The following is a 25876-nucleotide window of genomic DNA, read 5'->3' on the forward strand; positions in this document are numbered from 1 at the left end:
TAGCAATCCCTACAAGATAAAGTTGGGGAATTTACAGAGTTAATATTTGTAAAGGTCTGAGAATATTCCTAGCAGAGTAAGCGCTCTGTGAGTATGACAAAGGCATTTCTTCTGCAGCACTACATGATGTCTATGGCTTTGTCCAAGTCTGAAACCCTAGAACTCCTAGAATTCAGTTCAATGTTTACACAATCCTACAGTTCTGCTAGGCTTCTATTATGCTACTATCCTGCATTTGAATGAGCAAATGGATTTAATGCATTGTCAGGGAGCCAGCCAAAGCTTGAGAGCTCCTTCCTGGCTGGGAGGCCCCTTGGACTGTGGCCCGAAGGTAAGCTGGCAGCGAGCCTGACATGCTTTCATCTAGTTTCCTCGCTTCCTTCCTTTTCTGCAGTTTTCGCTTCAGAGAAAGCGGAATCCTTAAAAATAACCCTCTTAGTTCACATCTGTGGTCAGTCTGGGCTTAATGGCACCCCATCCTCCCCATTTGCTCATTTGGTCTCAGCAGTGAATGGAAAAAGTGTCTCGTGACCCACTGCTTCCCTTTCCTATTTCCTGGAAATCCACAGGATGCTGCATTTGCTCAGCAGATTTAACAGCCCACTTATCATTCATGGAAGATCCCTCCTCCTGCTTGACTCCGCCCTCTCTCCCTCTCTCTGCTTCAATAAGAGGCAGAGACAGCAGCCAGAGGAACAGAGGCTGAGACTAACCCAGAAACATCCAATTCTCAAACTGAAGCTCGCACTCTCGCCTCCAGCATGAAAGTCTCTGCAGCACTTCTGTGCCTGCTGCTCATAGCAGCCACCTTCAGCCCCCAGGGGCTGGCTCAGCCAGGTAAGGCCCCCTCTTCTTCTTCTTGAACCACACTGTCCTCTCTCTGAGTTATCATGGACCGTCCAAGCAGACGTGGTACCCACAGTCTTGCTTTAACGCTACTTTTCCAAGATAAGGTGACTCAGAAAAGGACAAGAGGTGAGCCCAACCACACCGCTGCTGCTGGGCAGAGCCTGAACTAGAATTCCAGCTGTGAACCCCAAATCCAGCTCCTTCCAGGATTCCAGCTCTGGGAACACACTCAGCACAGTTACTCTCCCAGCTGCTTCCAGCAGAGTTTGGGGATCAGGCTAATCAAAGAGAGGGTGGGTGTGTAGGCTGTTTCCAGACACGCTGGAGACCCAGAATCTGGTCTGTGCTTCATTCACCTTAGCTTCCAGAGACGGTGACTCTGCAGAGGTAATGAGTATCACGGAAACTCATGACCAGGCATAGACTGTTCAGAGTCTAAAAGGAGACTCATACCGGGGCTCCCCAGCTGATCTTCCCTGGCATTGATCATCTGGATTATTGGTCCGTCTTAATGACACTTCTAGGCATTATCTAGCTTTAAAAGCTCCTCCTTCTCTCTGTCCATTATCAATGTTATATACCCATTTTACAGCATAGGAAACTGAGTCATTGGGTTAAAGATCACATTCTAGCTCTGAGATATAGGCAGAAGCACTGGGATTTAATGAGCTCTTTCTCTTCTCCTGCCTTCCTTTTGCTTTTTCCTCATGACTCTTTTCTGCTCTTAAGATCAGAATAATCCAGTTCATCCTAAAATGCGTTTTCTTTGTGGTTTATTTTCCAGATGCAATCAATGCCCCAGTCACCTGCTGCTATAACTTCACCAATAGGAAGATCTCAGTGCAGAGGCTGGCGAGCTATAGAAGAATCACCAGCAGCAAGTGTCCCAAAGAAGCTGTGATGTGAGTTCAGCATACCAACCTTCCCCGGCCTGAGGTTCTTCCTTGCGGAGCAAGGAGCAAGCCTCATAAACCTAGAGTCAGAGAGTGCACTATTTAACTTAATGTACAAGGTTCCCAATGGGAAAACTGAGGCACCAAGGGAAAAAGTGAACCCCAACATCACTCTCCACCTGGGTGCCTATTCAGAACACCCCAATTTCTTTAGCTTGAAGTCAGGATGGCTCCACCTGGACACCTATAGGAGCAGTTTGCCCTGGGTTCCCTCCTTCCACCTGCCTTCCTCCTCTAGCTCCCATGGCAGCCCGTTGGTGCAGAATGGGCTGCACTTGTAGGCCAAAACTGCAGAGGAACTTCATCTAACTCTGTCCTCCCTCCCCACAGCTTCAAGACCATTGTGGCCAAGGAGATCTGTGCTGACCCCAAGCAGAAGTGGGTTCAGGATTCCATGGACCACCTGGACAAGCAAACCCAAACTCCGAAGCCTTGAACACTCACTCCATAACCCAAGAATCTGCAGCTAACTTATTTTCCCCAGCTTTCCCCAGATACCCTATTTTATTTTATTATAATGAATTTTGTTTGTTGATATGAAACATTATGCCTTAAGTAATGTTAATTTTTATTTAAGTTATTGATGTTTTAAGTTTATCTTTCATGGTACTAGTGTTTTTTAGATACAGAGACTTGGGGAAATTGCTTTTCCTCTTGAACCACAGTTCTACCCCTGGGATGTTTTGAGGGTCTTTGCAAGAATCATTAATACAAAGAATTTTTGTTTTAACATTCCAATGCATTGCTAAAATATTATTGTGGAAATGAATATTTTGTAACTATTACACAAAATAAATATATTTTTGTACAAAACCTGACTTCCAGTGTTTTCTTGAAGGAAATTACAAAGCTGAGAGTATGAGCTTCATGGTGACAAAGGAACACGATTTCAGAGGGTGGGGCTCACATTTTGAAGGAATGGGAATGTGGATTGGCCCCAGTCTTCTCCACTGGGTGGTCTCCTCTGAGTATCCATAGAAAAATCTTTATGGCAGGCCAGTTAGGCATTAAAGCACCACCCTTCCAGTCTTCAACATAAGCAGCCCAGAGCCCAATGACCTTGGTCACCCATTTAGCAAGAGCCCAAACCCCATTCCTTTCCTAACAGACCCTGATCCCTGCATGCAATTCTTCCCTTAACATATCACAACTGCCCCCTAACTGGGCTACCCACCCCCCAGTCTGTACCTCTCCAATTAATACCCCAACCTGGAGTAATACAGACACTGCCAGTATTAGGAAATAAGGAAAGAGTTAATCACCATAGATAAGATGATTAGACTGAAGTTTCATAGAGATGATGAGACTTGAACTTATTATTTATGAATGAATAAGGCTTTTCTAGAAAAATTATAGGATCATTAAGAAACGAGAAAGAAGAGTGGGAGCAAATACCTGGAGGTAGAAATGGTGATGACGTGTACATCAAGCAGGGAGAAAACCAATGAATCAGATGCGAATTCGGACCCACACCAATGTCAAGGGATGACAAGTTAGAAAGGAAGGTTGAGTCAAGGGATTTGAATGTTAGGGTGAAGAGTTAGTACTCAACTCTGTAGGTTAAAAGGAAACGTTGAGAATCTTCAGTCCAACGAGGAGCGATGTGCCATGTTTACAGATTCAGAGATAAGTTTCAGGAAATGTAACTTATAGATTTTATACATACACGGAGAAAGAGGGACTAGTGAGAAGCTATTGCCATGGTCCAAGCAAGAGATGATGAAGGCCTAAATATGGAGCCAAAGAGGCAGCAACGGAGAAGAATGAGCCATGCAGGGTGAAATGCTGCATGTTGTAAATGGAGGAGAAAGACCTGTGACTTAAGATATGAAAACCTCATCTTCAACCCACATTTTAAGGGTGCAGCTTCCCTGAAACCAGAATGTGTTTCCCTCCATTACTATCCCCCCATCCCAATCTCAGGCACCTGGAATCATCCATTGAAACAGATGAGCCTCCTATTCCTAAATAGCCACCTGAAGTGTGTATTCCTTTGCATGATATTTGTCCCACCTATAAAGCATTTGGCCCGCCTGGGCACCCACACCACCCCAACACTCAGGAAAGCAGATGTCTTGCTCTGTTGAATAAACTGCATGGTTCTTAACTTCCCAATCTGGTGGGGAAATGACCACTGTGTCAAGCTAGAGCAAGCAGTGCTTTTGGTAGCATGAGGTGCTGGGGACAACTTTGACTGGCAAGAAGAACACTCAGGTTCTCACCTGCATCCAGCACTGACTTGCTTTGTCAGTCAGGACAGGTCAGATATTCCGAGCCTACATTGATCATACAGGGATGATAACGTGTTACAAATAGGAACCCAGAGAAACTTAGGTTCTCTTTCGGATCTGGGAGCACATCTCTTGGAAAACTTCCATTTCTACTAACAAGTTGCAGAGGGAGAGAAGGGATTCTGCTTCTACATTCCTGAGCCAGTCCAGGGTCCCTGAATCAGACTATGGAATCCCTTCAAAGCTCCAATGAGCTGATGCATCAGTCAGCAGATAATTTATTGACAGCTATTTAGAAAACTCACTGACCCTCACTCCAGGTCAAGCAGCCCTCCCTGCCTCTCCTCTACCCCTACATTCCCTGGCCTTGATCACCAATCAGGAGTGAAATCTCAAATTGCAGTAGATGCCAAGAGGCAAAAAGAGAATAGAATGCAAACAAATGAGACCTCATCATATGGCTTCCAAGCAGCAGCCCTGTGACGCCAGGCAGATTTGAGGCAGACAGTCTGGGAGGAGAGGAGGCAGAGAAAGGGGGGATCCACATGCTCAAACCCCAAATTAATCTGCTTACATTCCCCTGGCAGGTCACATCTCTTCATTTTCAGGAAGTCTTGACTCCATACTGTTTTCCACCCAAGCATGGAGTTCCTTGCTCCTTGCATGATGAAACTGAACACAGGGCATTGGCAGTGGTGAGACTCTGTTTTAGAAGAAAGTGCCAAGTGCAATGCATTCATTTCCTGTTGCTGCCAACAGTCAGTTCCAGGAAATCTAGGCTTTTTATGTCATGCTCAAAATTCTTCCAGCCTATGCTCATTATTCAAATCCAAAGCCACATCCACATCTGCAGGTGTTAGTTACAGAAGCACCATATTTCCAAGTACCAAAATCTGTATTAGTTTCTTATTGTTACTGTAACAAATTACCATAAGCTTAATGGCTTAAAGCAAAAAAATACATTGTCTTATAGTTCTGGAGGTCAGAAGTTATCATGGGTCCATAGGGCTATATTCATTCCTTCCAGAGGTTCTAGGGGAGAATCCATTTTCTTGCTTTTTTCCAACTGCTAGAGGCTACCCGAATTCCTTAACTCATGGTCTCTTCCTGTATCTTAAAAAACCTCTCTCTCTCTCTCTCACTCCTTTTCTTTCATAGTCACGTCTTGTCTCTGACTTTGACTTTCGTGCCTTCATCTTAAAAGGTGATTATATTGTGATTATGCTGAGCCCATCTGGATAATCCAGGATAATATCTTCATCTCAAGATTCTTAAGTTAATCACATTTATAAAATTTCTTTTGCTATGTCAGGTAGCATACTTATAAAGCATAGGGATTCGATTAGGATGTAGGCTTTTTTTTTTTTTGGAAATGGAGTCTCGCTCTGTTGCCCAGGCTGGAGTGCAGTAGCACAATCTCAGCTCACTGCAACCTCTGCCTCCTGTGTTCAAGTGATTCTCCTGCCTCAGCCTCCCAAGTAACTGGGATTACAGACGTGCACCACCACACCTGGCTAATTTTTGTATTTTTAGTAGAGATGGGGTTTTACCCTGTTGGCCAGGCTGGTCCCAAACTCCTGACCTCAAGTGATCCGCCCACCTTGGCCTCTCAAAGTGTTGGGATTACAGGTGTGAGCCACCGCACCTGGCTACAAGGATGTGAGCATCATTGGGAGAGGGACACTACTGAGACTATCACGGCCAGGAGCCAGGTGAAGATTTACAATAGGTAGTTGGACACTATGACCTGGCCTTTGAGATCTGTATCTGGTTTGGTAACTAGATTGTCAGGCAAACTTTTGCAAGTCACCTTTTATCTGTGGGTTCAAAAGCTGTGGATTTAATTTGTGCATTAAATGCTTCCTAAGTGACCTAAGGTACATTAGAGTCATCTGAGGTCTTTCCAAAACATCACGACATCCTCGAAGATTCTGATTTAGAATGTTACAATGGGGGGAAGGCTCCTCTTCCCATTGCTGTATTTTACGAGTTCCCTAGAAGATGGATACTGGTGCACAGATGAGTTTGATGCCATGTGCTCCTCAGTTCTCTCATATTCAGGTCATTGGAGCTGACAGCCAGTCCTGATAACCTCTGACTTGGGTTTTCATAGTGTCCTTTGTTCTGACCTAGCCTTGATCAATTTACATTCAGGAACAAAAGGGAGCATAGAGTGGAGACATTTAGGACATTGTAAAGTTTGAAATACAACTGTTTCACCATCCCAGGCAGTGGGATGGAATTTTTAAAAATGATTTGAACAACAAAATATCCATAAAACCTTTCAGTTTGACAGAGTGGCTTCAGGAATATAGTGGGTTAACAATGTGGCATTCCCATTCTAGCCCAGGAGCCTGATCCTAAAAGACAGTTATGGGTTGGGTGTGGAGGAAGCACAGAAATATGCCAAGCACTACTAGTAGAAAGAGATTTTACACGTCTTTACTGGCAGATTGGAAAAGTGCTAGTAATTTTTTGAGAAAATTATGTTGCCAGGAAAATCAGAAGCCAAGACTGAAAAAGCCTTTGACTATTCTATCTATAAAACAACTCGCGAATCTTCCATGAGCTACAAACAAGCCATGATGGCCACTGAATGAGAGCATGTCCACTGAGTTCCATGTACAGTGCGGCCAAGGAGAAGAAATGGACAAGCAAGGGCCTTACAGAAGGTGGATCTGGAGCCTCCAACAAGGAAGCCCTGCCTGCAAGTGAGATCAGAGCTCCTGTTCCTGTTCCAGGAAGAGTCCCTTTTGATGTCTGCCCAGCAGTATATCAGAATTTCTACAAATCAGTCATTGCTGTGTGTCTCCCAGTCTTCCTCGTCCAATGAGAATGTTTATTTTAAGCATCTTGTTCCGATTCCTCCTTGTAAATGAGTGTTTAAATTGAGCAGATAAATTGTTCATTTTTTAAAAGTACTGTCAATCTTTCAGTTGGAGGCTATAAAATTCATTTCCATAAGGTATCATTATCTCTATTTTAAAGTTTTTAATTTTGAAAAATTTTGGCTAAAAAATGCATACCATGAAATGTATCGTATTTACCATTTTTAAGTGTATATTTCAGTATTGTTAATGTTAATATACTTAACATTGTTGTGCAATTTCCAGAATGTTTTCATCTTGTAAAACTGAAATTGCATACTCATTAAACAATACCTGCTCATTTCCTCCGCTGCGCAGCCCCTGGCAACCACCATTCTACCTTCTTCTTCTATGAATTTAACTACTTTAGGTATCTTCTATAAGTGGGATTATACAATATGTGTCTTTTGGTGAATGATTATTTTATTTAACATAATGTTCTCAAGGTTCATTCATTTTAAAGCATGTGTCAAAATTCTCTTCTTTTTTAAGGTTGAATAATATTCCCTTGTATGTATATAGCACATTTTGTTTATCCATTCATTCAGTGATTGACAGCTGGGTTGTTTTCATCTTGTGGTTACTGTGCATGATGCTGTTCTGAATGTGGATATGCAAATGTCTCTTCCAGATTCTGCTTTCAGTTCCTTTGGATATATATCCACAAGTGGGATTGTTGCATCATTTGGTAATCCTATTTTTATTTTTTTTAAGATCTACCATAATGTTTCCATAGTAGCTGCACCATTTTACATTCCCACCAACAGTAAACAAAGGTTCCAGTTTTATCACATCCTTGTCTTCGCTTGTTATTTTCTGTCTTTTTGATACTAGCCATCCTAATGGAGGTGAAGTGATACCTCCCTATGGTCTTGGTTTGCATGTTCCTAGTATTAGTGATATTGAGCATCTTTTCAGATGCATGTTGGTCATTTGTATGTCATCTTTGGAAAATGTATATTGAAATCCTTTGCCTATTTTTAATTGGGTTATTTGTTTTTTATTGTCGATGCTGTAGAAGTTCTTTTTTTTCTTTTGAGACAGAGTTTCACTTTGTTGCCCAGGATGTAGTGCGGTGGTGTGATCTCAGCTCACTGCAACCTCCACCTGCCGAGTTCAAGTGATTCTTGTACCTCAGCCTTCCGTGTAGCTGGGATTACAGGCATGCACCATCACACCCAGCTAAGTTTTTATATTTTTAGTAGAGACTGGGTTTCACTACTTTGGACAGGCAGATCTCTAACTCCTAGCCTCAAGTGATCTGCCTGCCTCAGCCTCCCAAAGTGTTGAGATTACAGGCGTGAGCCACTGCGCCCAACCTGAAATTCTTTATATATTCTAATGTTAACCCCTTATCAGTTACATGATTTGTAAATATTTTCTCTCATTTCATAGATTGACTTTTCATTCTGCTGATTGTGCCCTTCAATACACCAAAGTGTTTACGTTTGATGTAATTCCGTTTATCTATTTTTGCTTTGGTTCCCTGTGCTTTTGGTGTTATATAAAAAAAAACCAGCTGAGTGCAGTGGCTCACACTTGTAATCCCAGCACTATGGGAGGCTGAGGCAGGCAGATTACTTGAGATCAGGAGTTCGAGACCAGCCTGGCCAACATGGTGAAGCCCCATTTCTGCTAAAAATACAAAATTAGCCAGAAATGGTGGTGAGAACCTGTAATCCCAGCTACTTGGGAGGCTGAGGGAGGAGAGTCACTTGAACCTGGGAAGCAGAGGTTGCAGTGAGCTGAGATCGTGCCATTGCACTCCAGCCTGGGCAAAAAGGGTGAAATTCCATTTCAAAAAAAAAAAAATTGTCAAATCCAATATCATAAAGATTTCCCCCTACTTTCTTCTAGGGGGTTTATAATTTTATATCTTGCATTTAAGTCTTCGATCCATTTTGAGTTGAATTTTGTATATGGTATAATGCAAGGGTCCAGCTTTTTTTTTTTTTTTTTTTTTTTTTGAGATGGAGTTTCACTCTTGTTGCCCAGGCTGCAGTGCAATGGCATGATCTTGGCTCACTGCAACCTCCGTCTCCTGGGTTGGAGCGATTCTCCTGCCTCAGCCTCCTGAGTAGCTGGGATTACACGCATGTACTACCACCCCAGCTAATTCTGTATTTTAAGTAGAGATGGGATTTCTTCATGTTGGTTAGGCTGGTCTTGAACTCCTGACCTCAGGTGATCCACCCACCTTGGCCTCCCAAAGTGCTGGGATTACAGGCGTGAGCCACCACGCCCAGCAAGGGTCCAGCTTTAATCTTTTCATTTGGATATCTAGTTTCCCCAACATCATCTGTTTAAGAGACTGACCTTTCCTTACTGAGTGGTCTTGACATCCTTGTCAAAGATCATTTGACCATATACAAGAGATTTTCTTTCTAGGCTGTCTATTCTATTCTATTGGTCTATATGTCTGTCTTCATGCGAATAACACATTATTTTGATTACTGTAGCTTTGTAATATGTTTTGAAATTGATAAGAGTGAGACCATCAAGTTTGTTTTTTCTTTTTCAAAATTGTTTTTGACTATTTGGAATGATTTGATATTCCATGTGAATTTTAAGATGGATTTTTCTATTTCTGCAAAAATATTATTGGGATTCTGATAGGATTGCATTGAATCTGTAGATTACTTGAGTAGCATTGTTAAGCTGTCAATCTTAACAATACTTATTCTTCCAATTCATAAACCTGGGATGTCTTCTCATTTATTTGTATCTTCTTTAATTTTGGGCAATATTTTGTAGTTTTTGTTGTTCAAGTTTTTACTTCTAAATATTGGTTAATCCCTAATATTTTCTTCTTTTCAATGTTATTGTAAATGGAATTGCTTTATTAATTTTCTTTTCAAACTGTTTATTGCTGATGTATATAAAATGTCTGATTTTTGTGTGTTGATTTGATGTGTTGTATTTGTACTCTGCTGAATTCCTTTATTAGTTGTAACATTTCTTTTGCATGTGTGAAATTTTCAGGGTTTTCTACATATAAAGTCATATCATCTGGAAACAGATGATTTTACTTCTTCCTTTCCAATTTAGATGACTTTTTTTCTTGTTTGGTTCAGATGGGTCTCATTCCAGTACTACATTTAACAGAAATGACAGAAGCAAGAAAATGCTTTCAGTCTTTTTCTATTGTATATGATTTTAACTGTGGGCCTTTCATACATGGACTTTATTATGTTGAGGTATTTTCTATTTCCACACTATTTTCCTAGTTTGTTGAGTATTCCTATCATGAAAAGATGTCAAATTTTGTCAAATGCTTTTTTGTCATGAAATTGAGATTATAATGTAATTTTTGTTCTTCATTCTGTTAATGTGGCATATTACATTGATTGGTTTTTGTATGTTGAATTATCCTTCCATTCCAGAAATAAATCCTACTTAGTGATGGTATATAATCCTTTTAATATGCTTTTGAATTCGGTTTGCTAGTGCTTTGTTGAGGATTTTTGCATTAATATTCATCAGGGATATTTGCTGGTAGTTTTCCTTTCTTGCAGTGCCTTTGTTCAACTTTGGTATCAGGGTAATCCTGGCCTTATATAGTAGTAAGTTTGGAAGTGTTTCTTTCTCTTCAATATCTTAGAAGAGCTTGAGGAGTATTGGTATTAAATCTTCCTTAAATATATGGTAGAATTCTCTAGAGAGAATAGGTTGTTATAAATTATGATGTTAATGATAATCCCCAGGGTAGCCATTAAGAGAATAACTCAAACATATATGATAAAAATGGGAAATACAATGGTACAGTAGAAAATATTTATGGTTCATAAAGTAAAGTAATAATTTAAAAAGTGAGGAACAAAAGAGACATAAATATACAAAAAAGGGAAAATATCAGATGGTAATCCTACTTCATCAGTAATTACACTAAATGTAAAAGGATTAAAACCCCAACTAAAAAGCAAAGGTTGAGTAAATGAATTTTTAAAATAAATCAGCTATATGCTATCTATAAGACACATGTTGTAAATTTGAAATCTCAGATAATTTGAAAGTAAAAGTATGGGAAAAGACACCCCATGGAAATGATCATCAAAAAAGAGCTAGTGGCTATACTGTTAATAATATCAGACAAATAAATTTTAAGACAAAAATTGTTACTAGAGACAAAGAAGGACATACTTTTGTGACTAAGGGTTAAAAATATATATTTTTTAATCTGGAAGGAAATTAACCACTTACACCTTCTGATGTTGATAATGTACAATAATATTCTTTTTTTAATGAGTGTTTCTAATTTTGCCATATTTTCTACAACCAGCTGATATTGTCTTTAAATTATTTAAAAGTTTTTACAAAATTCTGCAACAATTCAACAGCCTCTTATTTTTACCATTCTCAGGTCTTGTGGGTAATAGCTACAGGCCTTTCCATCATAAGTATAAGCAGGCGTTTTCTCTGGGATCTTAGGCAGGGACATCTTGGGGTACTTCACTTAAGGATTTTCTGAAGGAGAAAGGTTTAACCAACTGGAACCCATGAGTACTTCCTTGAGCTGCTTACCAGACAGATCCAGGAAAGGTAACTTCTGGGCAGGACCCCTGTGTTCTACTCCAACATCGTGGATCATTCAGCGGGTTATTCATGATGGTTGTCTTACAAAATAAAAGAAAAAAGAAAAAGAAAGAAAAGTCAAAGGAAAGGATTCTGCTTTTTAGAAGCACCAAGTGGATGGAACGTACACCCTGGGTTAGAAAATATACTGTTCTAATGTGTTACATTAGAGTGAGCTGGGAAGACTCCATAAATAAGGAGATTGAAAGTAGGTCAACTCTTCACCAATTTCTGGAGCTGGGAGTAAAAACAATTTAAAAAAGAGCTAATTGAGAGAATGACTAGCCTAAGCAAAGTCATAGGGGTAAGATAAAATGACATAAAACTAAAACCAGAATCAAAGCCTTGCATTGTTCCCAAATTAATATTCAAGGTTGTATAATGCTCAATTCCCCCATTGAATAACTTTCCTCTTTTGCATTCCATGTCCATGATGCATGGCCCAGTTAGAGGCATAAGGACCCCACCCATGGTCTCTAATCAAATCCCTTTTCACTGACATCAAAGGTGATTAGTTGGTGATTTTGTAATGTGTATGTGAGATGAGGAGCTAGATTAGTGGTTTCCTAAATTTATTCTTTGTATTCCTGAGATATGTGTGTGGGAAGAATGACGAGAAGTCTCTTGTCTCTGATTCAAACTGAAGGTCTCTGATTTTGTCCATAAATTTGCCTTCCCTATATTCTTTTACTTGGAAAAATATTTTCACAGCTCATCAGATATTTTAGAAACACAATATTTTAAGATCTTGATATGCTGTGCGGTTCTGATAGCCTATAAAACAAATAGTGGTTTTAAAACATATCCTCAAATTCTTTTCCACTCTTCCCATTAAGAGGTATGACTATGTTCCCTAACCTTGCACCTGGGATCCTTAAGCCATCATGCAAAATATCTAGCCATGTGGAGGGACCACTGGAAAGATCACACACACACACACACACACACACACACACACACACACAGAGAGAGAGAGAGAGAGAGAGAGAGACCTGAGAAATTCCATCTGGTCCAACTGCCGGCTGTTGAAGTCCTCCCAGCCCAGACCCCAGACATTGAATGAAGGCCTTGTGATATATTCAAGAGCAAAAAAACCCAGAGGATTGTTACTGTTTTAAGTCACTGTTTTCAGATAGATTGTTATGCAGCAATAGGTTACTAAAATAGACACTACAATTTTAGGTACTATTATTCTGAGAATACTGAATTCTATTTTTCTGCTAATGTTCTATTATTTTACTTTTCTCTGGATTTTAGAAAGCCACCAGGATTTAAGACAGTGAAGAATCTTTGAGTCCTTTGTAGAGTTGAGCCAAAGTTTGAGTGTCTCTTTGTGGACTCGTGTCCGAGGGATGCAATTCCAAAGGGAAAAGGGGAATATCCCTTATATATCTTTGACTTTGGTATCCCCGATTCCTTCCTTTTTCTATAAAGGTGTCTCATTTCAGAGAAACTGGTCTCTTAATAATAGCCATAGATTACATAGTGTATTCTTCCTCTACATAGACCCTACCTCACCTACCACTCCTGATCTTAGCTGAAAAACAGGCTAGCCTCTACTCATACTCTCATTTCCTATCCTCCCACTGAAGTGCACTGGCTCAGCAGATTTATTACTCCACAGATTTATTACTCCATCCTATGATTCATCCTCTCTGCTTCCTATAAAAGGCAGAGACAGAGCTGCCAGAGGAGCAGAGGGGCTGAGACCAACCCAGAAACCTCCAATTCTCATGTGGAAGCCCATGACCTCACCCTCCATCATGAAAGCCTCTGCAGCACTTCTGTGTCTGCTGCTCGCAGCAGCTGCCTTCAGCCCCCAGGGGCTTGCTCAGCCAGGTAAGGTCCCTCTGTCCTTCTCCTTGAAGCACATTTCCCCCTCTCTGGGTTATCCTGGACCAATCAAGAAGACCTGATACACACAGTCTCACTTTAACAGCTACTTTTCCAAGATAAGGTAACTGAGAAAAAGGACAAGGGGTGAGCCCAACCACACAGCTGCGAACCCCAAATCCAACTCCTTCCAGGATTCCAGCTCTGGGAACACCCTCAGTGCAGTTACCACCCCAGCTGCTTCCAGCAGAGTTTGGGATCAGGGTGATCAAAGACAGGGGGCTTCTGGGGATGGGTGTGCAGGCTGTTTCCAGATGCTGGGAAACCCAGAATCTGGTCTGTGTTTCATTCAGCCCAGGTTCCAGAGACAGCAGTTCTGCAGAGGTGGTATGTATCAGGGAAACTCATGAGCAAGCATAGAATGCTCAGAGCCTAAAAGGGGATCCATAGTTGGGGTACCCTTGCTCTAAGGAATTGGATTATTATATTAGCCCCTCCTAGCAATGCCCAGAGTAGTCATCAATTCCTCTTCCGCCTTTCAACTGGTGATGGTGCATCCCTATTTCATAGTCCATAAAAGTGAAAGGGAGTTTATGAGATGCCTCAAAGGGCAGAGACATTGGATTTGGGATGGGCAGCTTTTCCCTCCACCTCTTCCTTTCTTTCTGATTCCTTCTTCTTACCATTCCCTATTTTACAAACAGAAAGACCCAGGACACACCCTCAACGGCCTTTTCTTCTTGTTGTTTCATTGCAGATGGGATTAATACTTCAACTACCTGCTGCTACAGATTTATCAATAAGAAAATCCCTAAACAGAGGCTGGAAAGCTACAGAAGGATCACCAGTAGCCACTGTCCCCGGGAAGCTGTAATGTGTGTGGATGATGACCACCCACCCCTCATACCTCAGTCCTAGGTTCTTCCCTGGGCAGGGAATAGGACTAGTATCAGAATGAGTTGGAGTCAAATACTGTGATGCATACAGCATCTCTAACCTTATCCCAGACATTTTCCAGTGAGAAACAATTCAAGAAAAGAAAGTGGCTTCTCACGCTCAGCTCCCTTTCCAGCTATCATTTTACATCTCAGTTCCTTCATCCTGGAAGCAACAGAGATTCACTTGGGCTACCAAAAAAAGCTGCTTCTCTGAGTCCCCTTTCTTTGTTTTATCTTCTTCCTCCTTCATCCCTGAGGCATCCCCATCAGCTAGGCTGATGGGCTAGACAGGTTTCCCATAGACTTGGTCACACTCCTAGGCTGAACCCTCAAGGTGTTCCATCTGACTGTCTCCTTTCTCCCCCACAGCTTCAAGACCAAACTGGACAAGGAGATCTGTGCTGACCCCACACTGAAGTGGGTCCAGGACTTTATGAAGCACCTGGATAAGAAAACCCAAACTCCGAAGCTTTGAACATTCATGACTGAACTGAAACCAAGCCATGACTTGAGAAACAAATAATTTATATACCCTGTCCTTTCTCAGAGTGGTTCTGAGATTATTTTATTCTAATTCTAAGGAATATGAGCTTTACATAATAATGTGAATCATGGTTTTTCTTAAGTAGTTTTTAAAAGTTATTAATATTTTAATTTAATCTTCCATGGACTTTGGTGGATTTTGAACGTAAAGTCTTGGATGCATATGTCATCTCAGTCCTGTAAAAACTGTGGGATGCTACTCCCTTTTCTACCTCATGGTGGTATTGTATAAGTTCTTACAAGAATCAGTGCAAAGATTTGCTCTAATTGTTAAGATATGATGTCCCTATGGAAGCATATTGTTATGATATAATTACATGTTTGCATATGTATGACTCCCAAATTTTCACATAAAATATATTTTTGTGTAACAGCTGACATTCATGGTTTTTTAAAAGGATAAAGTAATAAAGCTGCTGGGGGTAACAGGGTGACAAGGTGAAGGGCGTGGTTGCAGAGGTTGGGCTCAGATTGTGGAGAAATGAGCACGTAATGGACTCTGGGCTTTCCCCCAGGCCAGGCTCACCTGCATGTTAGGGAGAGGCAGCCGCAGGCTGATAAACCCACCCCCCAGCTCCAGATCTGACATCTGCTTCAGCCACTTGTTCAAATACCTTTCTTCCCTCCCAAACTCATTCTTTATCTCACTCTCCCATGCTCTACCCAAAAGCCTGTCACCTCTTCTATTATATCAGCCTGTGACTGGCTGGTTTTCCCCCTTCTAATTAATCCTCTAGTCTAGTATAATACAAATGTCACTTTCATTAAAAAATCAAGTAGGAGACCAACAGATGATTTGGCAAGTGCCTGCCATCATTGATTTCTGCCACCATTGGTGTTCAGACCAAGTCCAACATCCCTTTCTACCCCTTCTTCAGCCCACCAGTTCTCACCCCCAAACACCAAAGTCAACCTTAAACAATGAGATTCAGAAAATATGAATAAGTATTGAGTTCATTCAAGGACAAAGCTTGAGGGTGGCCACTTGGAAAAGCATCAACTCCGAACAACTGGAAAAGTTTCAATTACATAAGTAAAGACAGAAGTTCCAGCCGGATTACAACATTTTTCATACTAGACAGGGTGCATACGCCACAGTGATTTGATTGGTTATAGGTTGCTATGTTCTAAGGAAGATTATTTACTATTCCTTGAGGAGAGGTAATGATCTCAGGGGTCTTACCTCTGCCATGGCTCAGTCTTCTTAATTGTTTACAGGAAAAAGCAAAAAGGCAGAAGTTGTAGGTGCATGCCGCACGACTCAGATTGCATAGCCACATTCCTCTCAAGGCTCAGAATAATTAAAGTCCTAATAGCTTTAAGTTTAAATTATTTGAAGTTTGACTTATTTAACTTCACACCAATAAGAAGGGCAATCTTAAATTCCAGGAGAGAACAACAAGCAGGCAGACCAGGAGTAGGGGTGAATGAATAGATACTGTGAGACACAGTGAGCCCTCTGATATATGCAAATATTAAGAAGAGTGTCTGATGGTAGGACAGGAAAGGAGAGAAGGGCTACATGTGCTCAAGGCCAAACAGAATCTGCTGAAATTTCATTTTCAAAAAATTATAAAATCATGTGTTTTCATGCAGGCCTTGTACTCTTGGGCACAGAGAATTAGAAAGAACAGGAACAGAGAGGCTGGTATATAACTGGGCATTGAGTTCAATGGGATTCAAAGATTAGGCTAGTTACACCAGTAATGTGCCTAGTAAATTTGGGCAAGTTACTTTACCTGACCAAGCCTCCATAGATTGAGATGTAGAGTAGGTCAAGGAGTCGTATTCGCATCAACATCACTTAGATGCTAATAAACAAACACAGATTTCCAGATACCATCAGCAAAGACTCTGATATGGAGTGTTGGATGGGGAAAGTGTCCCTTACACATTTTTAACTATTTCCCAGTCATGTCTTGGGACCAGTGAGTTTCCCTGATGCTCTGTCTTTCAGATCAGTGTAGTCTCCAGGCTTGACCTGTGACCTCTGGCTTAGGCATAAGGAGTGTTTTTTGCTGGAACTTACCCACCTCCTAGACTTTGCTGCTGGACATGTGCCAGTCCTAAGTAGCAGAGACTGCAAATGTCCCCCAGATACCTGTGGGCTCTTCTATATTTTCCAGCCTAAATTGCATTTACCCAGGGGCTGTGTGATTGAATTCTAACCATTTGGGTGAGGGCTAAAATGATATAAGCCACTTTCAGACCTCGTCCCTATAAACAGCTCTCTCTTCCTCTGTTGTGGTAATGTTAGGAGTAATGTGTTCCATATAGCTCAACTTCAAGATGGAAGCAGTCCATATCCGCAATTCACTGGTCACCTGGCCTACCTTGCACTGTGACATGAGAAAGAAATAAACATTTGCTGTGTTAAGCCACTAAGCCTAGTTTGGAGCCTAGTTTAACCCTGATTAATAGAGGAATTAGTAGCACAATCATGTGCGACCATTAAGAACGTGAAACATGTAGCATTAACTAGATATTTAGTAGCAGGCAGTGAGGAAGCTGATGTCACAGTTTGAAGAAAATAAGAGATTCATGTTACAAACTGTCAAACCTGTCAGGTGCTATCTGCTGAAATAGTAGCTCCAAGGGGAAAGTTTGATAAAGATACATTAGTAGCATGTTGGTTGTTTTTGTCTTCCTTTTTGATGGGATTCTAAGAAAAAGATGAGCTCAGAAAAAAAAAAAATCAACTGGTCATAAGGTAGAAATGAAAGATAATAAAATCCACAAATTCAAGACCTTATGTTGTTGGAAAAGCCATCTGTTTCTGGGTCCCAAATATTAAGAGAAGGTATTTAAGGATGAAAAAAAAAATCAGCAATAAAAGTATATGGGAAAAAAAAATTCTTAGTTGGATTAAGTAACATAGGGCAAAAATCAGATCGAAGTTGTAGCCTAACATTCAAGCCTCACAGCCTTCCTCATTAAGAGGAGGAGGAGAAGGAGAAGGAGAAGGAGAGGCAGAGGCGGGGGGGGAGAGAGAGAGAGAGAGAGAGAGAGAGGAAAAATAATTGGAAAATTATACCAAGAAAGAAACTTGGGCTGTGGCTGCTGGCATATGGAATTGACTGAGAGTGAAGATGTCAGAAGCCCACTGTTATTACCAGAGCTGTACTATATTGTCAGTGAAACCATGAGAGATCCTGAAAAGTTCAAAAAGAAGACAAACTCCAGGCCTTGCTGTACAGCTTGCAGTCCTCAAAGACTGCAGAGCCCCCAAGAAGAGCATGTCTCTCTTCAATACTCACTTCAGAGGTGACCAAAGGGGAATAATGGAAAAGGAGGGAACTCACAAAGGAAACCAGAAACCAGGATCCACAAGACAACAGAGCTCCCCCAGAGAGACAGAACCAGACTAATCAAGGATGGGGGACTCTTTTTTTTCTTTTTGTTATACTTTAAGTTCTCGGGTATGTGTGCACAACGTGCAGGTTTGTTACATAGGTATACATGTGCCATGTTGGTTTGCTGCACCCATCAGCTTGTCATTTACTGTAGGTATTTCTCCTAATGCTATCCCTCCACCAGCCCCCCACCCCCCAACAGGTCCCGGTGTGTGATGTTCTGGATGGCAGACTTTTATAACATCTGTCTGAAGGATTTTAGGCTTGGCACAGTGCATTGGCCATTGATGAATGCCATCTTTCTTTCCATAAATGAGAGTGTTGATTACAAGTACCCTGTCCTTTTCAAACTTGAAACTTTAAGTAAGTGGCAAATTATTTGTCTTTTTAGCTCACAGGGTCACTGGACAAAGTAGATCCATAATCTCAGCTGATGGAGATAACTAACCATCATCAAGAGATCCTGTCCATTTAGGTTGGTGCAATGACTAAATGGCACCTTGGGTTGCCTCTCTTGTGGGTGGATTATTTGTGTACTCTACATATGAGAAGAAGTAAGCAAAAGGCAGATTCTAATGGAAACTATTAGTCTTCACCAAATATTCATGTGATCCTCTTCATGTCTCAGCTCCTCTGCAGTTATTCTGGAGTTGCATGATGAGTGAAGGCCAATGTGAAGTAGGCAGAAGTAATGTAAGCAGCTTTTATGTCTGGTTCTTTAAAACATCCTACACAATCTATCAACCCTCTCTCCACTCACATCTGGGAACTTGGAGGCCATATGTTCCATACGAAAGCTGTAATTGGCAAACAGCCTGAATCTATGAGTCATTCCTTACAAGACAGCACTTTTGGAGAGCTGCCTAACCAACATCAGGCTACAATACAAACAAAAAGTAAATATTGCAGTAAGTCACTGAGGTTGTTGTTGTTATAGAAGCCTAAGCTAGCATTACCCTGACCAGTTAGCCCAGGAAAGTAGCTATGACATTCTGTGCCTCAGTTTTCCACCTCTGTATAAAAGAGTAAAGTTGGTTGCCCTAAGAGGATTATAACAAAAAGAATATTTTAGGCCAGGTACTCTGTCTCACTCTTGTAATCCCAGCACTTTGAGAAACCAAAGTGGAGGATTACTTGAAGCAAGGAGTTCAAGAGCAGTCTAGGCAATAAAGTGAGACCTCCATCTCTACAAAAAATAATATCAGACAGATGTGGTAGCACACCTATAGTCCTAGTGACTCTGGAGGCTGAGGCAAGAGGATCACTTGAGGCCCAGGAGTTCGAGGCTACAGTGAGCTATGATGGTGCCACTGCACTCCAGCCTGGACGACAGAGGGAGACACCATCTCTAATAAAATAAAATATTTTTAAATTTTTTAAAAAAGAATATTTTAAATAAAAAGGCTTTGGGAAACCTCAAGGCAATCTGGGAAGCAGGCTTCACTTTTGTAAAGAATTTCACAGAAGAGGAAGACATTTAACTTCTCTAAGTCTCCTTTTTCTCATCTTTAAAATGGACTTAATTCGAGTAGTTTTGTTTGGAGGATTAAATAAGTCATCTCATGTGAAATGAAGTAAGATAGAGCCTTGCATAGATTGCATAGGTTAGCATTGCCATTGATAACTTACTATCTGCTGGACACATTGTTAGCATGTTTACACTAACATCGAGTTTGGTGTAATTCTCTTCCAAAAGTGATAAGAAACGGCAGAAATGAGCTCAGTGATGCTTGAGAAGGAGGAGTAATGAACCCTACGTTGATCCTGTTTTGCACAAAGGGAGATTGAGACTAAGAGTTACGACACATTTCAGAAGACAGGGAGTCAATGAACAGGAGCTCTAGAATCAACTCAGCCTAAACCACACAGTTCCCTTAAGGATTTTTTCACTGGTCTCCAAGCCTCTGGTGTCTATTCTTTTATTTTTATTTTTTAAAGAGAGGGTTGGAATAAAATCAACGTCAATGTCTCTTTCCAGTTTGTCTATAACTTTGCAATATTAGAGGAGATCTGGAACACAGCTACAGAACAAAGACGAGTCCTGATTCCTGGGATCCTTGTCTGCTGATCACTGATCACTCACCTCTCCCTGAAAAACTCCCTTTTTTCCTTTTTTCTTTCTTTTTTCTTTTTAGAAGTCAGCCGGGAATTTCGTCCTCGGCAGAACCCACAGTAGCACAGCAAAGCCGCTGTAGCCTGACTGCCTCTCCTGATTCATCTGGGCAGGGTATCTCTGAAAGAAAGGCAGCAGCCTTGGTTACAGGCTTATAGATAAAATTCCCATCTCCCTGGGACAGAGCACGTCGGGGAAGGGTTGGCTGTAGGTGCAGCTTCAGCAGATTTAAACGTTCCTGCCTGCCAGCTCTGAAGAGAGCAGAGGGTCTCCCAGCACAGCACTTGAGCTCTGCTAAGGGACAGACTGCCTCCTCAAGTGGGTCACTGACCGCAGTGCCTCCTGACTGGGAGATACCTCCCAGCAGGGGTCAACAGATGCCTCACACAGGAGAGCTCCAGCTGGCATCTGGCAGGTGCCCCTCTGGAATGAAGCTTCCAGAGAAAGGAGCAGGCAGCAATCTTTGCTGTTCTGAAGCATCCACCGGTAATACCCAGACAAACAAGTCTGGAGTGGACCTCCAGCAAACCCCAGCAGACCTACAGAAGAGGGGCCTGACTGTTAGAAGGAAAACTAACAAACAGAAAGCAGTAACATCAACATCAACAAAAAGGATGCCCACACAAAAACCCCATCCAAAGGTCATCAGCATCAACGATCAAAGGTAGATAAATCCACAAAGATGAGGAAAAAACAGAGCAAAAATGCTGAAAATTCCAAAAACCAGAATGCCTCTTCTACTCCAAAGGATCACAACCCCTCGCCAGCAAGGAAACAAAACTGGACAGAGAATGAGTTTGACAAATTGACAGAAGTAGGCTTCAGAAGATGGGTAATAACAAACTCCTTTGAGCCAAAGAGCATGTTCTAGCCCAATGCAAGTAAGCTAAGAACCTCGATAAACGGTTACAGGAACTGCTAACTAGAATAACCAGTTTATAGAAGAACATAAATGACCTGATGGAGCTGAAAAGCAAAGCACGAGAACTTTGTGAAGCATACACAACAATCAATAGCCGAATTGATCAAGAGGAAGAAAGGATATGAGAGATTGAAGATCAACTTAATGAAATAAAGTGTGAAGACAAGATTAGAGGAAAAAAAGAGTGAAAAGGAAGGAACAAAGCCTCCAAGAAATATGGGACTATGTGAAAAGACCAAACCTATGATTGATTGGTGTACCTGAAAGTAACGGGGAGAATGCAACCAAGTTGGAAAACACACTTCAGGATATTATCCAGGAGAATTTTCCCAAGTAGCAAGGCAGGCCAACATTCCAATTCAGGAAATACAGACAACACCACTAAGATACCCCTCGAGAAGAGCAACCTCAAGACACATAATCATCAGATTCACCAAGGTTGAAATGAAGAAAAAAAATGCTAAGGGCAGCCAGAGAAAGAAAGGTCAGGTTACCCACAAAGGGAAACCCATCAGACTAACAGTGGATTTCTCTGCAGAAATATTACAAGCCAGAAGAGAGTGGGGGTCAATATTCAACATTCTTAAAGAAAAGAATTTTCAATGCAGAATTTCATATCCAGCCAAACTAAGCTCCATAAGAGAAGGAGAAATAAAATCCTTTACAGACAAGCAACAGCCAAGAGATTTTTTCACCACCAGGCCTGCCTTACAAGATCTCCTGAAGGAAGCACTAAATATGGAAGGAAAAACTGATACAAGCCACTGCAAAAACATACCAAAATGTAAAGACCAATGACACTATGAAGAAACTACGTCATGATGACAGGATCAAACTCACACATAACAATATTAGCCTTAAATGTAAATGGGCTAAATGCCCCAATTAAGAGACACAGACTGGCAAATTGGATAAGAGTCGAGACACATTGGTGTGCTATGTTCAGGAGACCCATCTCACATGAAAAGACACACATAGGCTCAAAATAAAGGGATGGAGGAATATTTACCAAGCAATTGGAAAGCAAAAAAAAAAAAAAAAAAAAAAAAAAAGTAGGGCTTACAATCCTAGTCTCTGATAAAACAGGCTTTAAGCCAACAAAGATCAAAAAAGACAAAGAAGGGCATTACGTGATGGTAAAAGGATCAATGCAATAAAAAGAGCTAACTATCCTAAATACATATGCACACAATGCAGGAGCATCCAGATTCATAAAGCAAGTTCTTAGAGACCTACAAAGAGACTTAGACTCTCACACAATAATAGTGGGAGACTTTAACACCCCACTGTCAATATTAGACAGATCAAGGAGACAGAATATTGACAAGGATGTTCAGGACTTGAACTCAGCTCTGGACCAAGCGGACCTAATAGACATCTACAGAACTCTCCACCCCAGATCAACAGAATATGCATTCTTCTCAGCACCTCATAGCACCTATTCTAAAATTGAACACATAATTGGAAGTAAAACACTCCTTAGCAAATGCAAAAGAACGGAAATCATAACAGTCTCTCAGACCACAGTGCAATGAAATTAGAACTCAGGATTAAGAAACTCACTCAAAACTGCACAACCACATGGAAACTCAACAACCTGCTCCTGAATGACTCCTGAGTAAATAACAAAATTAAGGTGGATATAAATAAGTTATCTGAAACCAGTGAGAACAAAGACACAATGTACCTGAATTCCTGAGACACAGCTAAAGCTTCCGAGGGAAATTTATAGCACTAAATACCCACATTAGAGAGCAGGAAAGATCTAAAATCAGCAACCTAACATCACAGTTAAAAGAACTGGAGAAGCAAGAGCAAACAAATTCACAAGCTAGCAGAAGACAAGAAATAACTAAGATCAGAGCAGAACTGAAGGAGATAGAGACATGAAAAACCCCTCAACAAATCAATGAATCCAGGAGCTGGTTTTTTTGAAAAAATTAACAAAATACATAGACTGCTAGCCAGACTAATAAAGAAGAAAAGAGAAAAGAATCAAATAGAGACAATAAAAAATGATAAACGGGAGATCACCACTGATCCCACAGAAATACAAACTACCATCAGAGAATACCATAAACACCTCTATGCAAATAAACTAGAAAATCTAGAAGAAAAGGAAAAATTCCTGGACACATACACCCTCCCAAGACTAAACCAGGAAGAAGTCAAATCCCTGAATAGACCAATAGCAAGTTCTGAAATGGAGGCAGTAATTAATAGCCCACCAACCAAAAAAAAGGCCAGGACCAGATGAATTCAGAGCTGAAATCTACCAGAGATACGAAGAGAAGATGGTACCATTCCTTCTGAAACTATTCCAAACAGTAGAAAAAGAGAGACTCCTCCTTAACTCATTTTATGAGGCCAGCACCATCCTGATACCAAAACCTGGCAAAGACACAACAAAAAAAGAAAATTTCAGGCCAATATCCCTGATGGACATTAATGCAAAAATCCTCAATAAAATACTGGCAAACCGAATCCAGCAGCACAACAAAAAGCTTATCCACCACAATCGAGTCAGCTTCATCCCTGGGATGCAAGTCTCTTTCAACATATGCAAATAAATAAACATAATCCATCACATAAACAGAACCAATGACAAAAAACCACGATTATCTCAATAGATGCAGAAAAGGCCTTCAATAATATTCAACACCCCTTCATATTAAAAACACTCAATAAACTAAGTATTGATGGAACATATCTCAAAATTGTAAGAGCTATTTATGACAAACTCACAGCCAATATCATACTGAATGGGCAAAAGCTGGAAGCATTCCCTTTGAAAACCAGCACAAGACAAGGATGCTCTCTCTCACCATTCCTATTCAACATCGTATTGGAAGTTCTGGCCATGGCAATCAAGCAAGAGAGAGAGAAAAACTGTATTCAAATAGGAAGAGAGGAAGTCAAATTGTCTCTGTTTGCAGATGACATGATTATGTATTCAGAAAACCCCATAGTCTCAGCCCCAAAACTCCTTAAGCTCATAAGCAACTTCAGCAAAGTCTCAGGATACAACATCAATGTGCAAAAGTCACAAGCATTCCTATACACCAATAATAGACAAACAGAGAGCAAAATCATGAGTGAATTCCTATTCACAATCGCTACAATGAGAATAAAATACCTAGGAACACAACTTACAAGGGATGTGAAGGACCTCTTCAAGGATAACTACAAACCACTGCTCAATGAAATGAGAGAACACAAACAAATGGAAAAACATTCCATGCTCATGGATAGGGAGAATCAATACTGTAAAAATGGCCATACTGCCCAAAGTAATGTATAGATTCAGTGCTATTCCCATCAAGCTACCATTGACTTTCTTTGCAGAATTAGAAAAAATGACTTTAAATTTCATATGAAACCAAAAAAGACCCCATATAGCCAAGACATTCCTAAGTAAAAAGATCAAAGCTGGAGGCATCATGCTACCTGACTTCAAACTACACAACAAGGCTACAGTAACAAAAACAGCAAGATACTGGTACCAAAACAGACATATAGATCAATGGAACAGAACAGAGCATCAGAAATAACACCACAAATCTACAACCATGTGATCTTCGACAAATCTGACAAGAACAAGCAATGGGGAAAGGGCTCCCTATTTAATAAACAGTGTTGGGAAAACTGGCTAGCCATATACAGAAAACTGAAACTGGACGCCTTCCTTACACCTTATACAAAAATTAACTCAAGATGAATTGAAGACTTAAAGGTAAGACGTAAAACCATAAAAACACTAGAAGAAAACCTAGGCAATACCATTCAGGATATAAGCATGAGCAAACTCTTCATGACTAAAACACCAAAAGCAATTGCAACAAAAGCCAAAATTGACAAGCGGGATCTAATTAAACTAAGGAGCTTCTTCACAGCAAAAGAAACTATCGTCAGAGTGAACAGGCAACCTACAGAATGGGACCAAATTTTTGCAATCTATCCACACAACAAAGGGCCAGTATCCAGAATCTACAAGGAACTTAAAAACATTTACAAGAAAAAAACAATCCCATCAAAAAGTGAGTGAAGGATATGAACAGACACTTCTCAAAAGAAGACATTTATGTGATCCACAAACATATGAAAAAAAGCTCATCATCACTGGTCATTAGAGAAATGCAAATCATAACCACAATGAGATACCATCACATGCCAGTTAGAATGTCAATCATTAAAAAGTCAGGAAACAACAGATGCTGGAAAGGATGTGGAGAAATAGGAACGCTTTTACACTGTTGGTGGGAGGAGTATAAATTAGTTCAACCATTGTGGAAGACAGTGTGGTGATTCCTCAAGGATCTAGAACCAGAAATACCATTTGACCCAGCAATCCCATTATCGGGTATATAAGGATTATAAATAATTCTACTGTAAAGAAACATGCACACGTACGTTTACTGCAGCACTATTTACAATAGCAAAGACTTCAACCAACCCAAATGCCCATCAATAATAGACTGGATAAAGAAAATGTGGCATATATACACCATGGAATACTATGCAGCCATAAAAAAGAATGAGTTCATGTCCTTTGCAGGGACATGGATGAAGCTGGAAGCCATCACTCTTAGCAAACTAACACAGGAACAGAAAACCAAACACTGCATGCTCTCACTCATAAGTGGGAGTTGAACAATGAGTACACATGGACACAGGGAGGGGAACATCACACACTGGGGCCTGT

At 40.7% G+C, this 25876-nt stretch overlaps 2 protein-coding genes across 3 annotated transcripts in view; both read left to right on the forward strand.

Moving 5' to 3' along the window:
* Positions 1–697: 697 nt before the first annotated feature.
* Positions 698–25876, forward strand: part of LOC129469559 (C-C motif chemokine 2) — a 30775-nt gene continuing 5596 nt past the window's right edge. Inside the window, exons 1-3 of one of the 2 annotated variants that reach the window (XM_055256322.1) lie at positions 698–837; positions 1634–1751; positions 2133–2615. In XM_055256322.1, the coding sequence (XP_055112297.1) occupies positions 762–837; positions 1634–1751; positions 2133–2238 (300 nt within the window). In that variant the 5' untranslated portion in view covers positions 698–761 and the 3' untranslated portion in view covers positions 2239–2615. Of the gene's footprint in view, positions 838–1633; positions 1752–2132; positions 2616–25876 lie in introns of those variants that run through there. The other variant, XM_055256323.2, reaches the window with a different exon arrangement.
* CCL7 (C-C motif chemokine ligand 7) lies at positions 13166–15159 on the forward strand. Its single transcript, XM_055256321.2, has 3 exons — positions 13166–13311; positions 14063–14180; positions 14613–15159. Exons 1-3 carry the CDS (start codon positions 13206–13208, stop codon positions 14716–14718), a joined length of 330 nt encoding a protein of 109 aa, XP_055112296.1. The 5' UTR covers positions 13166–13205; the 3' UTR covers positions 14719–15159.

The sequence above is a fragment of the Symphalangus syndactylus genome, chromosome 20, assembly GCF_028878055.3.
Source record: "Symphalangus syndactylus isolate Jambi chromosome 20, NHGRI_mSymSyn1-v2.1_pri, whole genome shotgun sequence".
NCBI lineage: Eukaryota > Metazoa > Chordata > Mammalia > Primates > Hylobatidae > Symphalangus > Symphalangus syndactylus.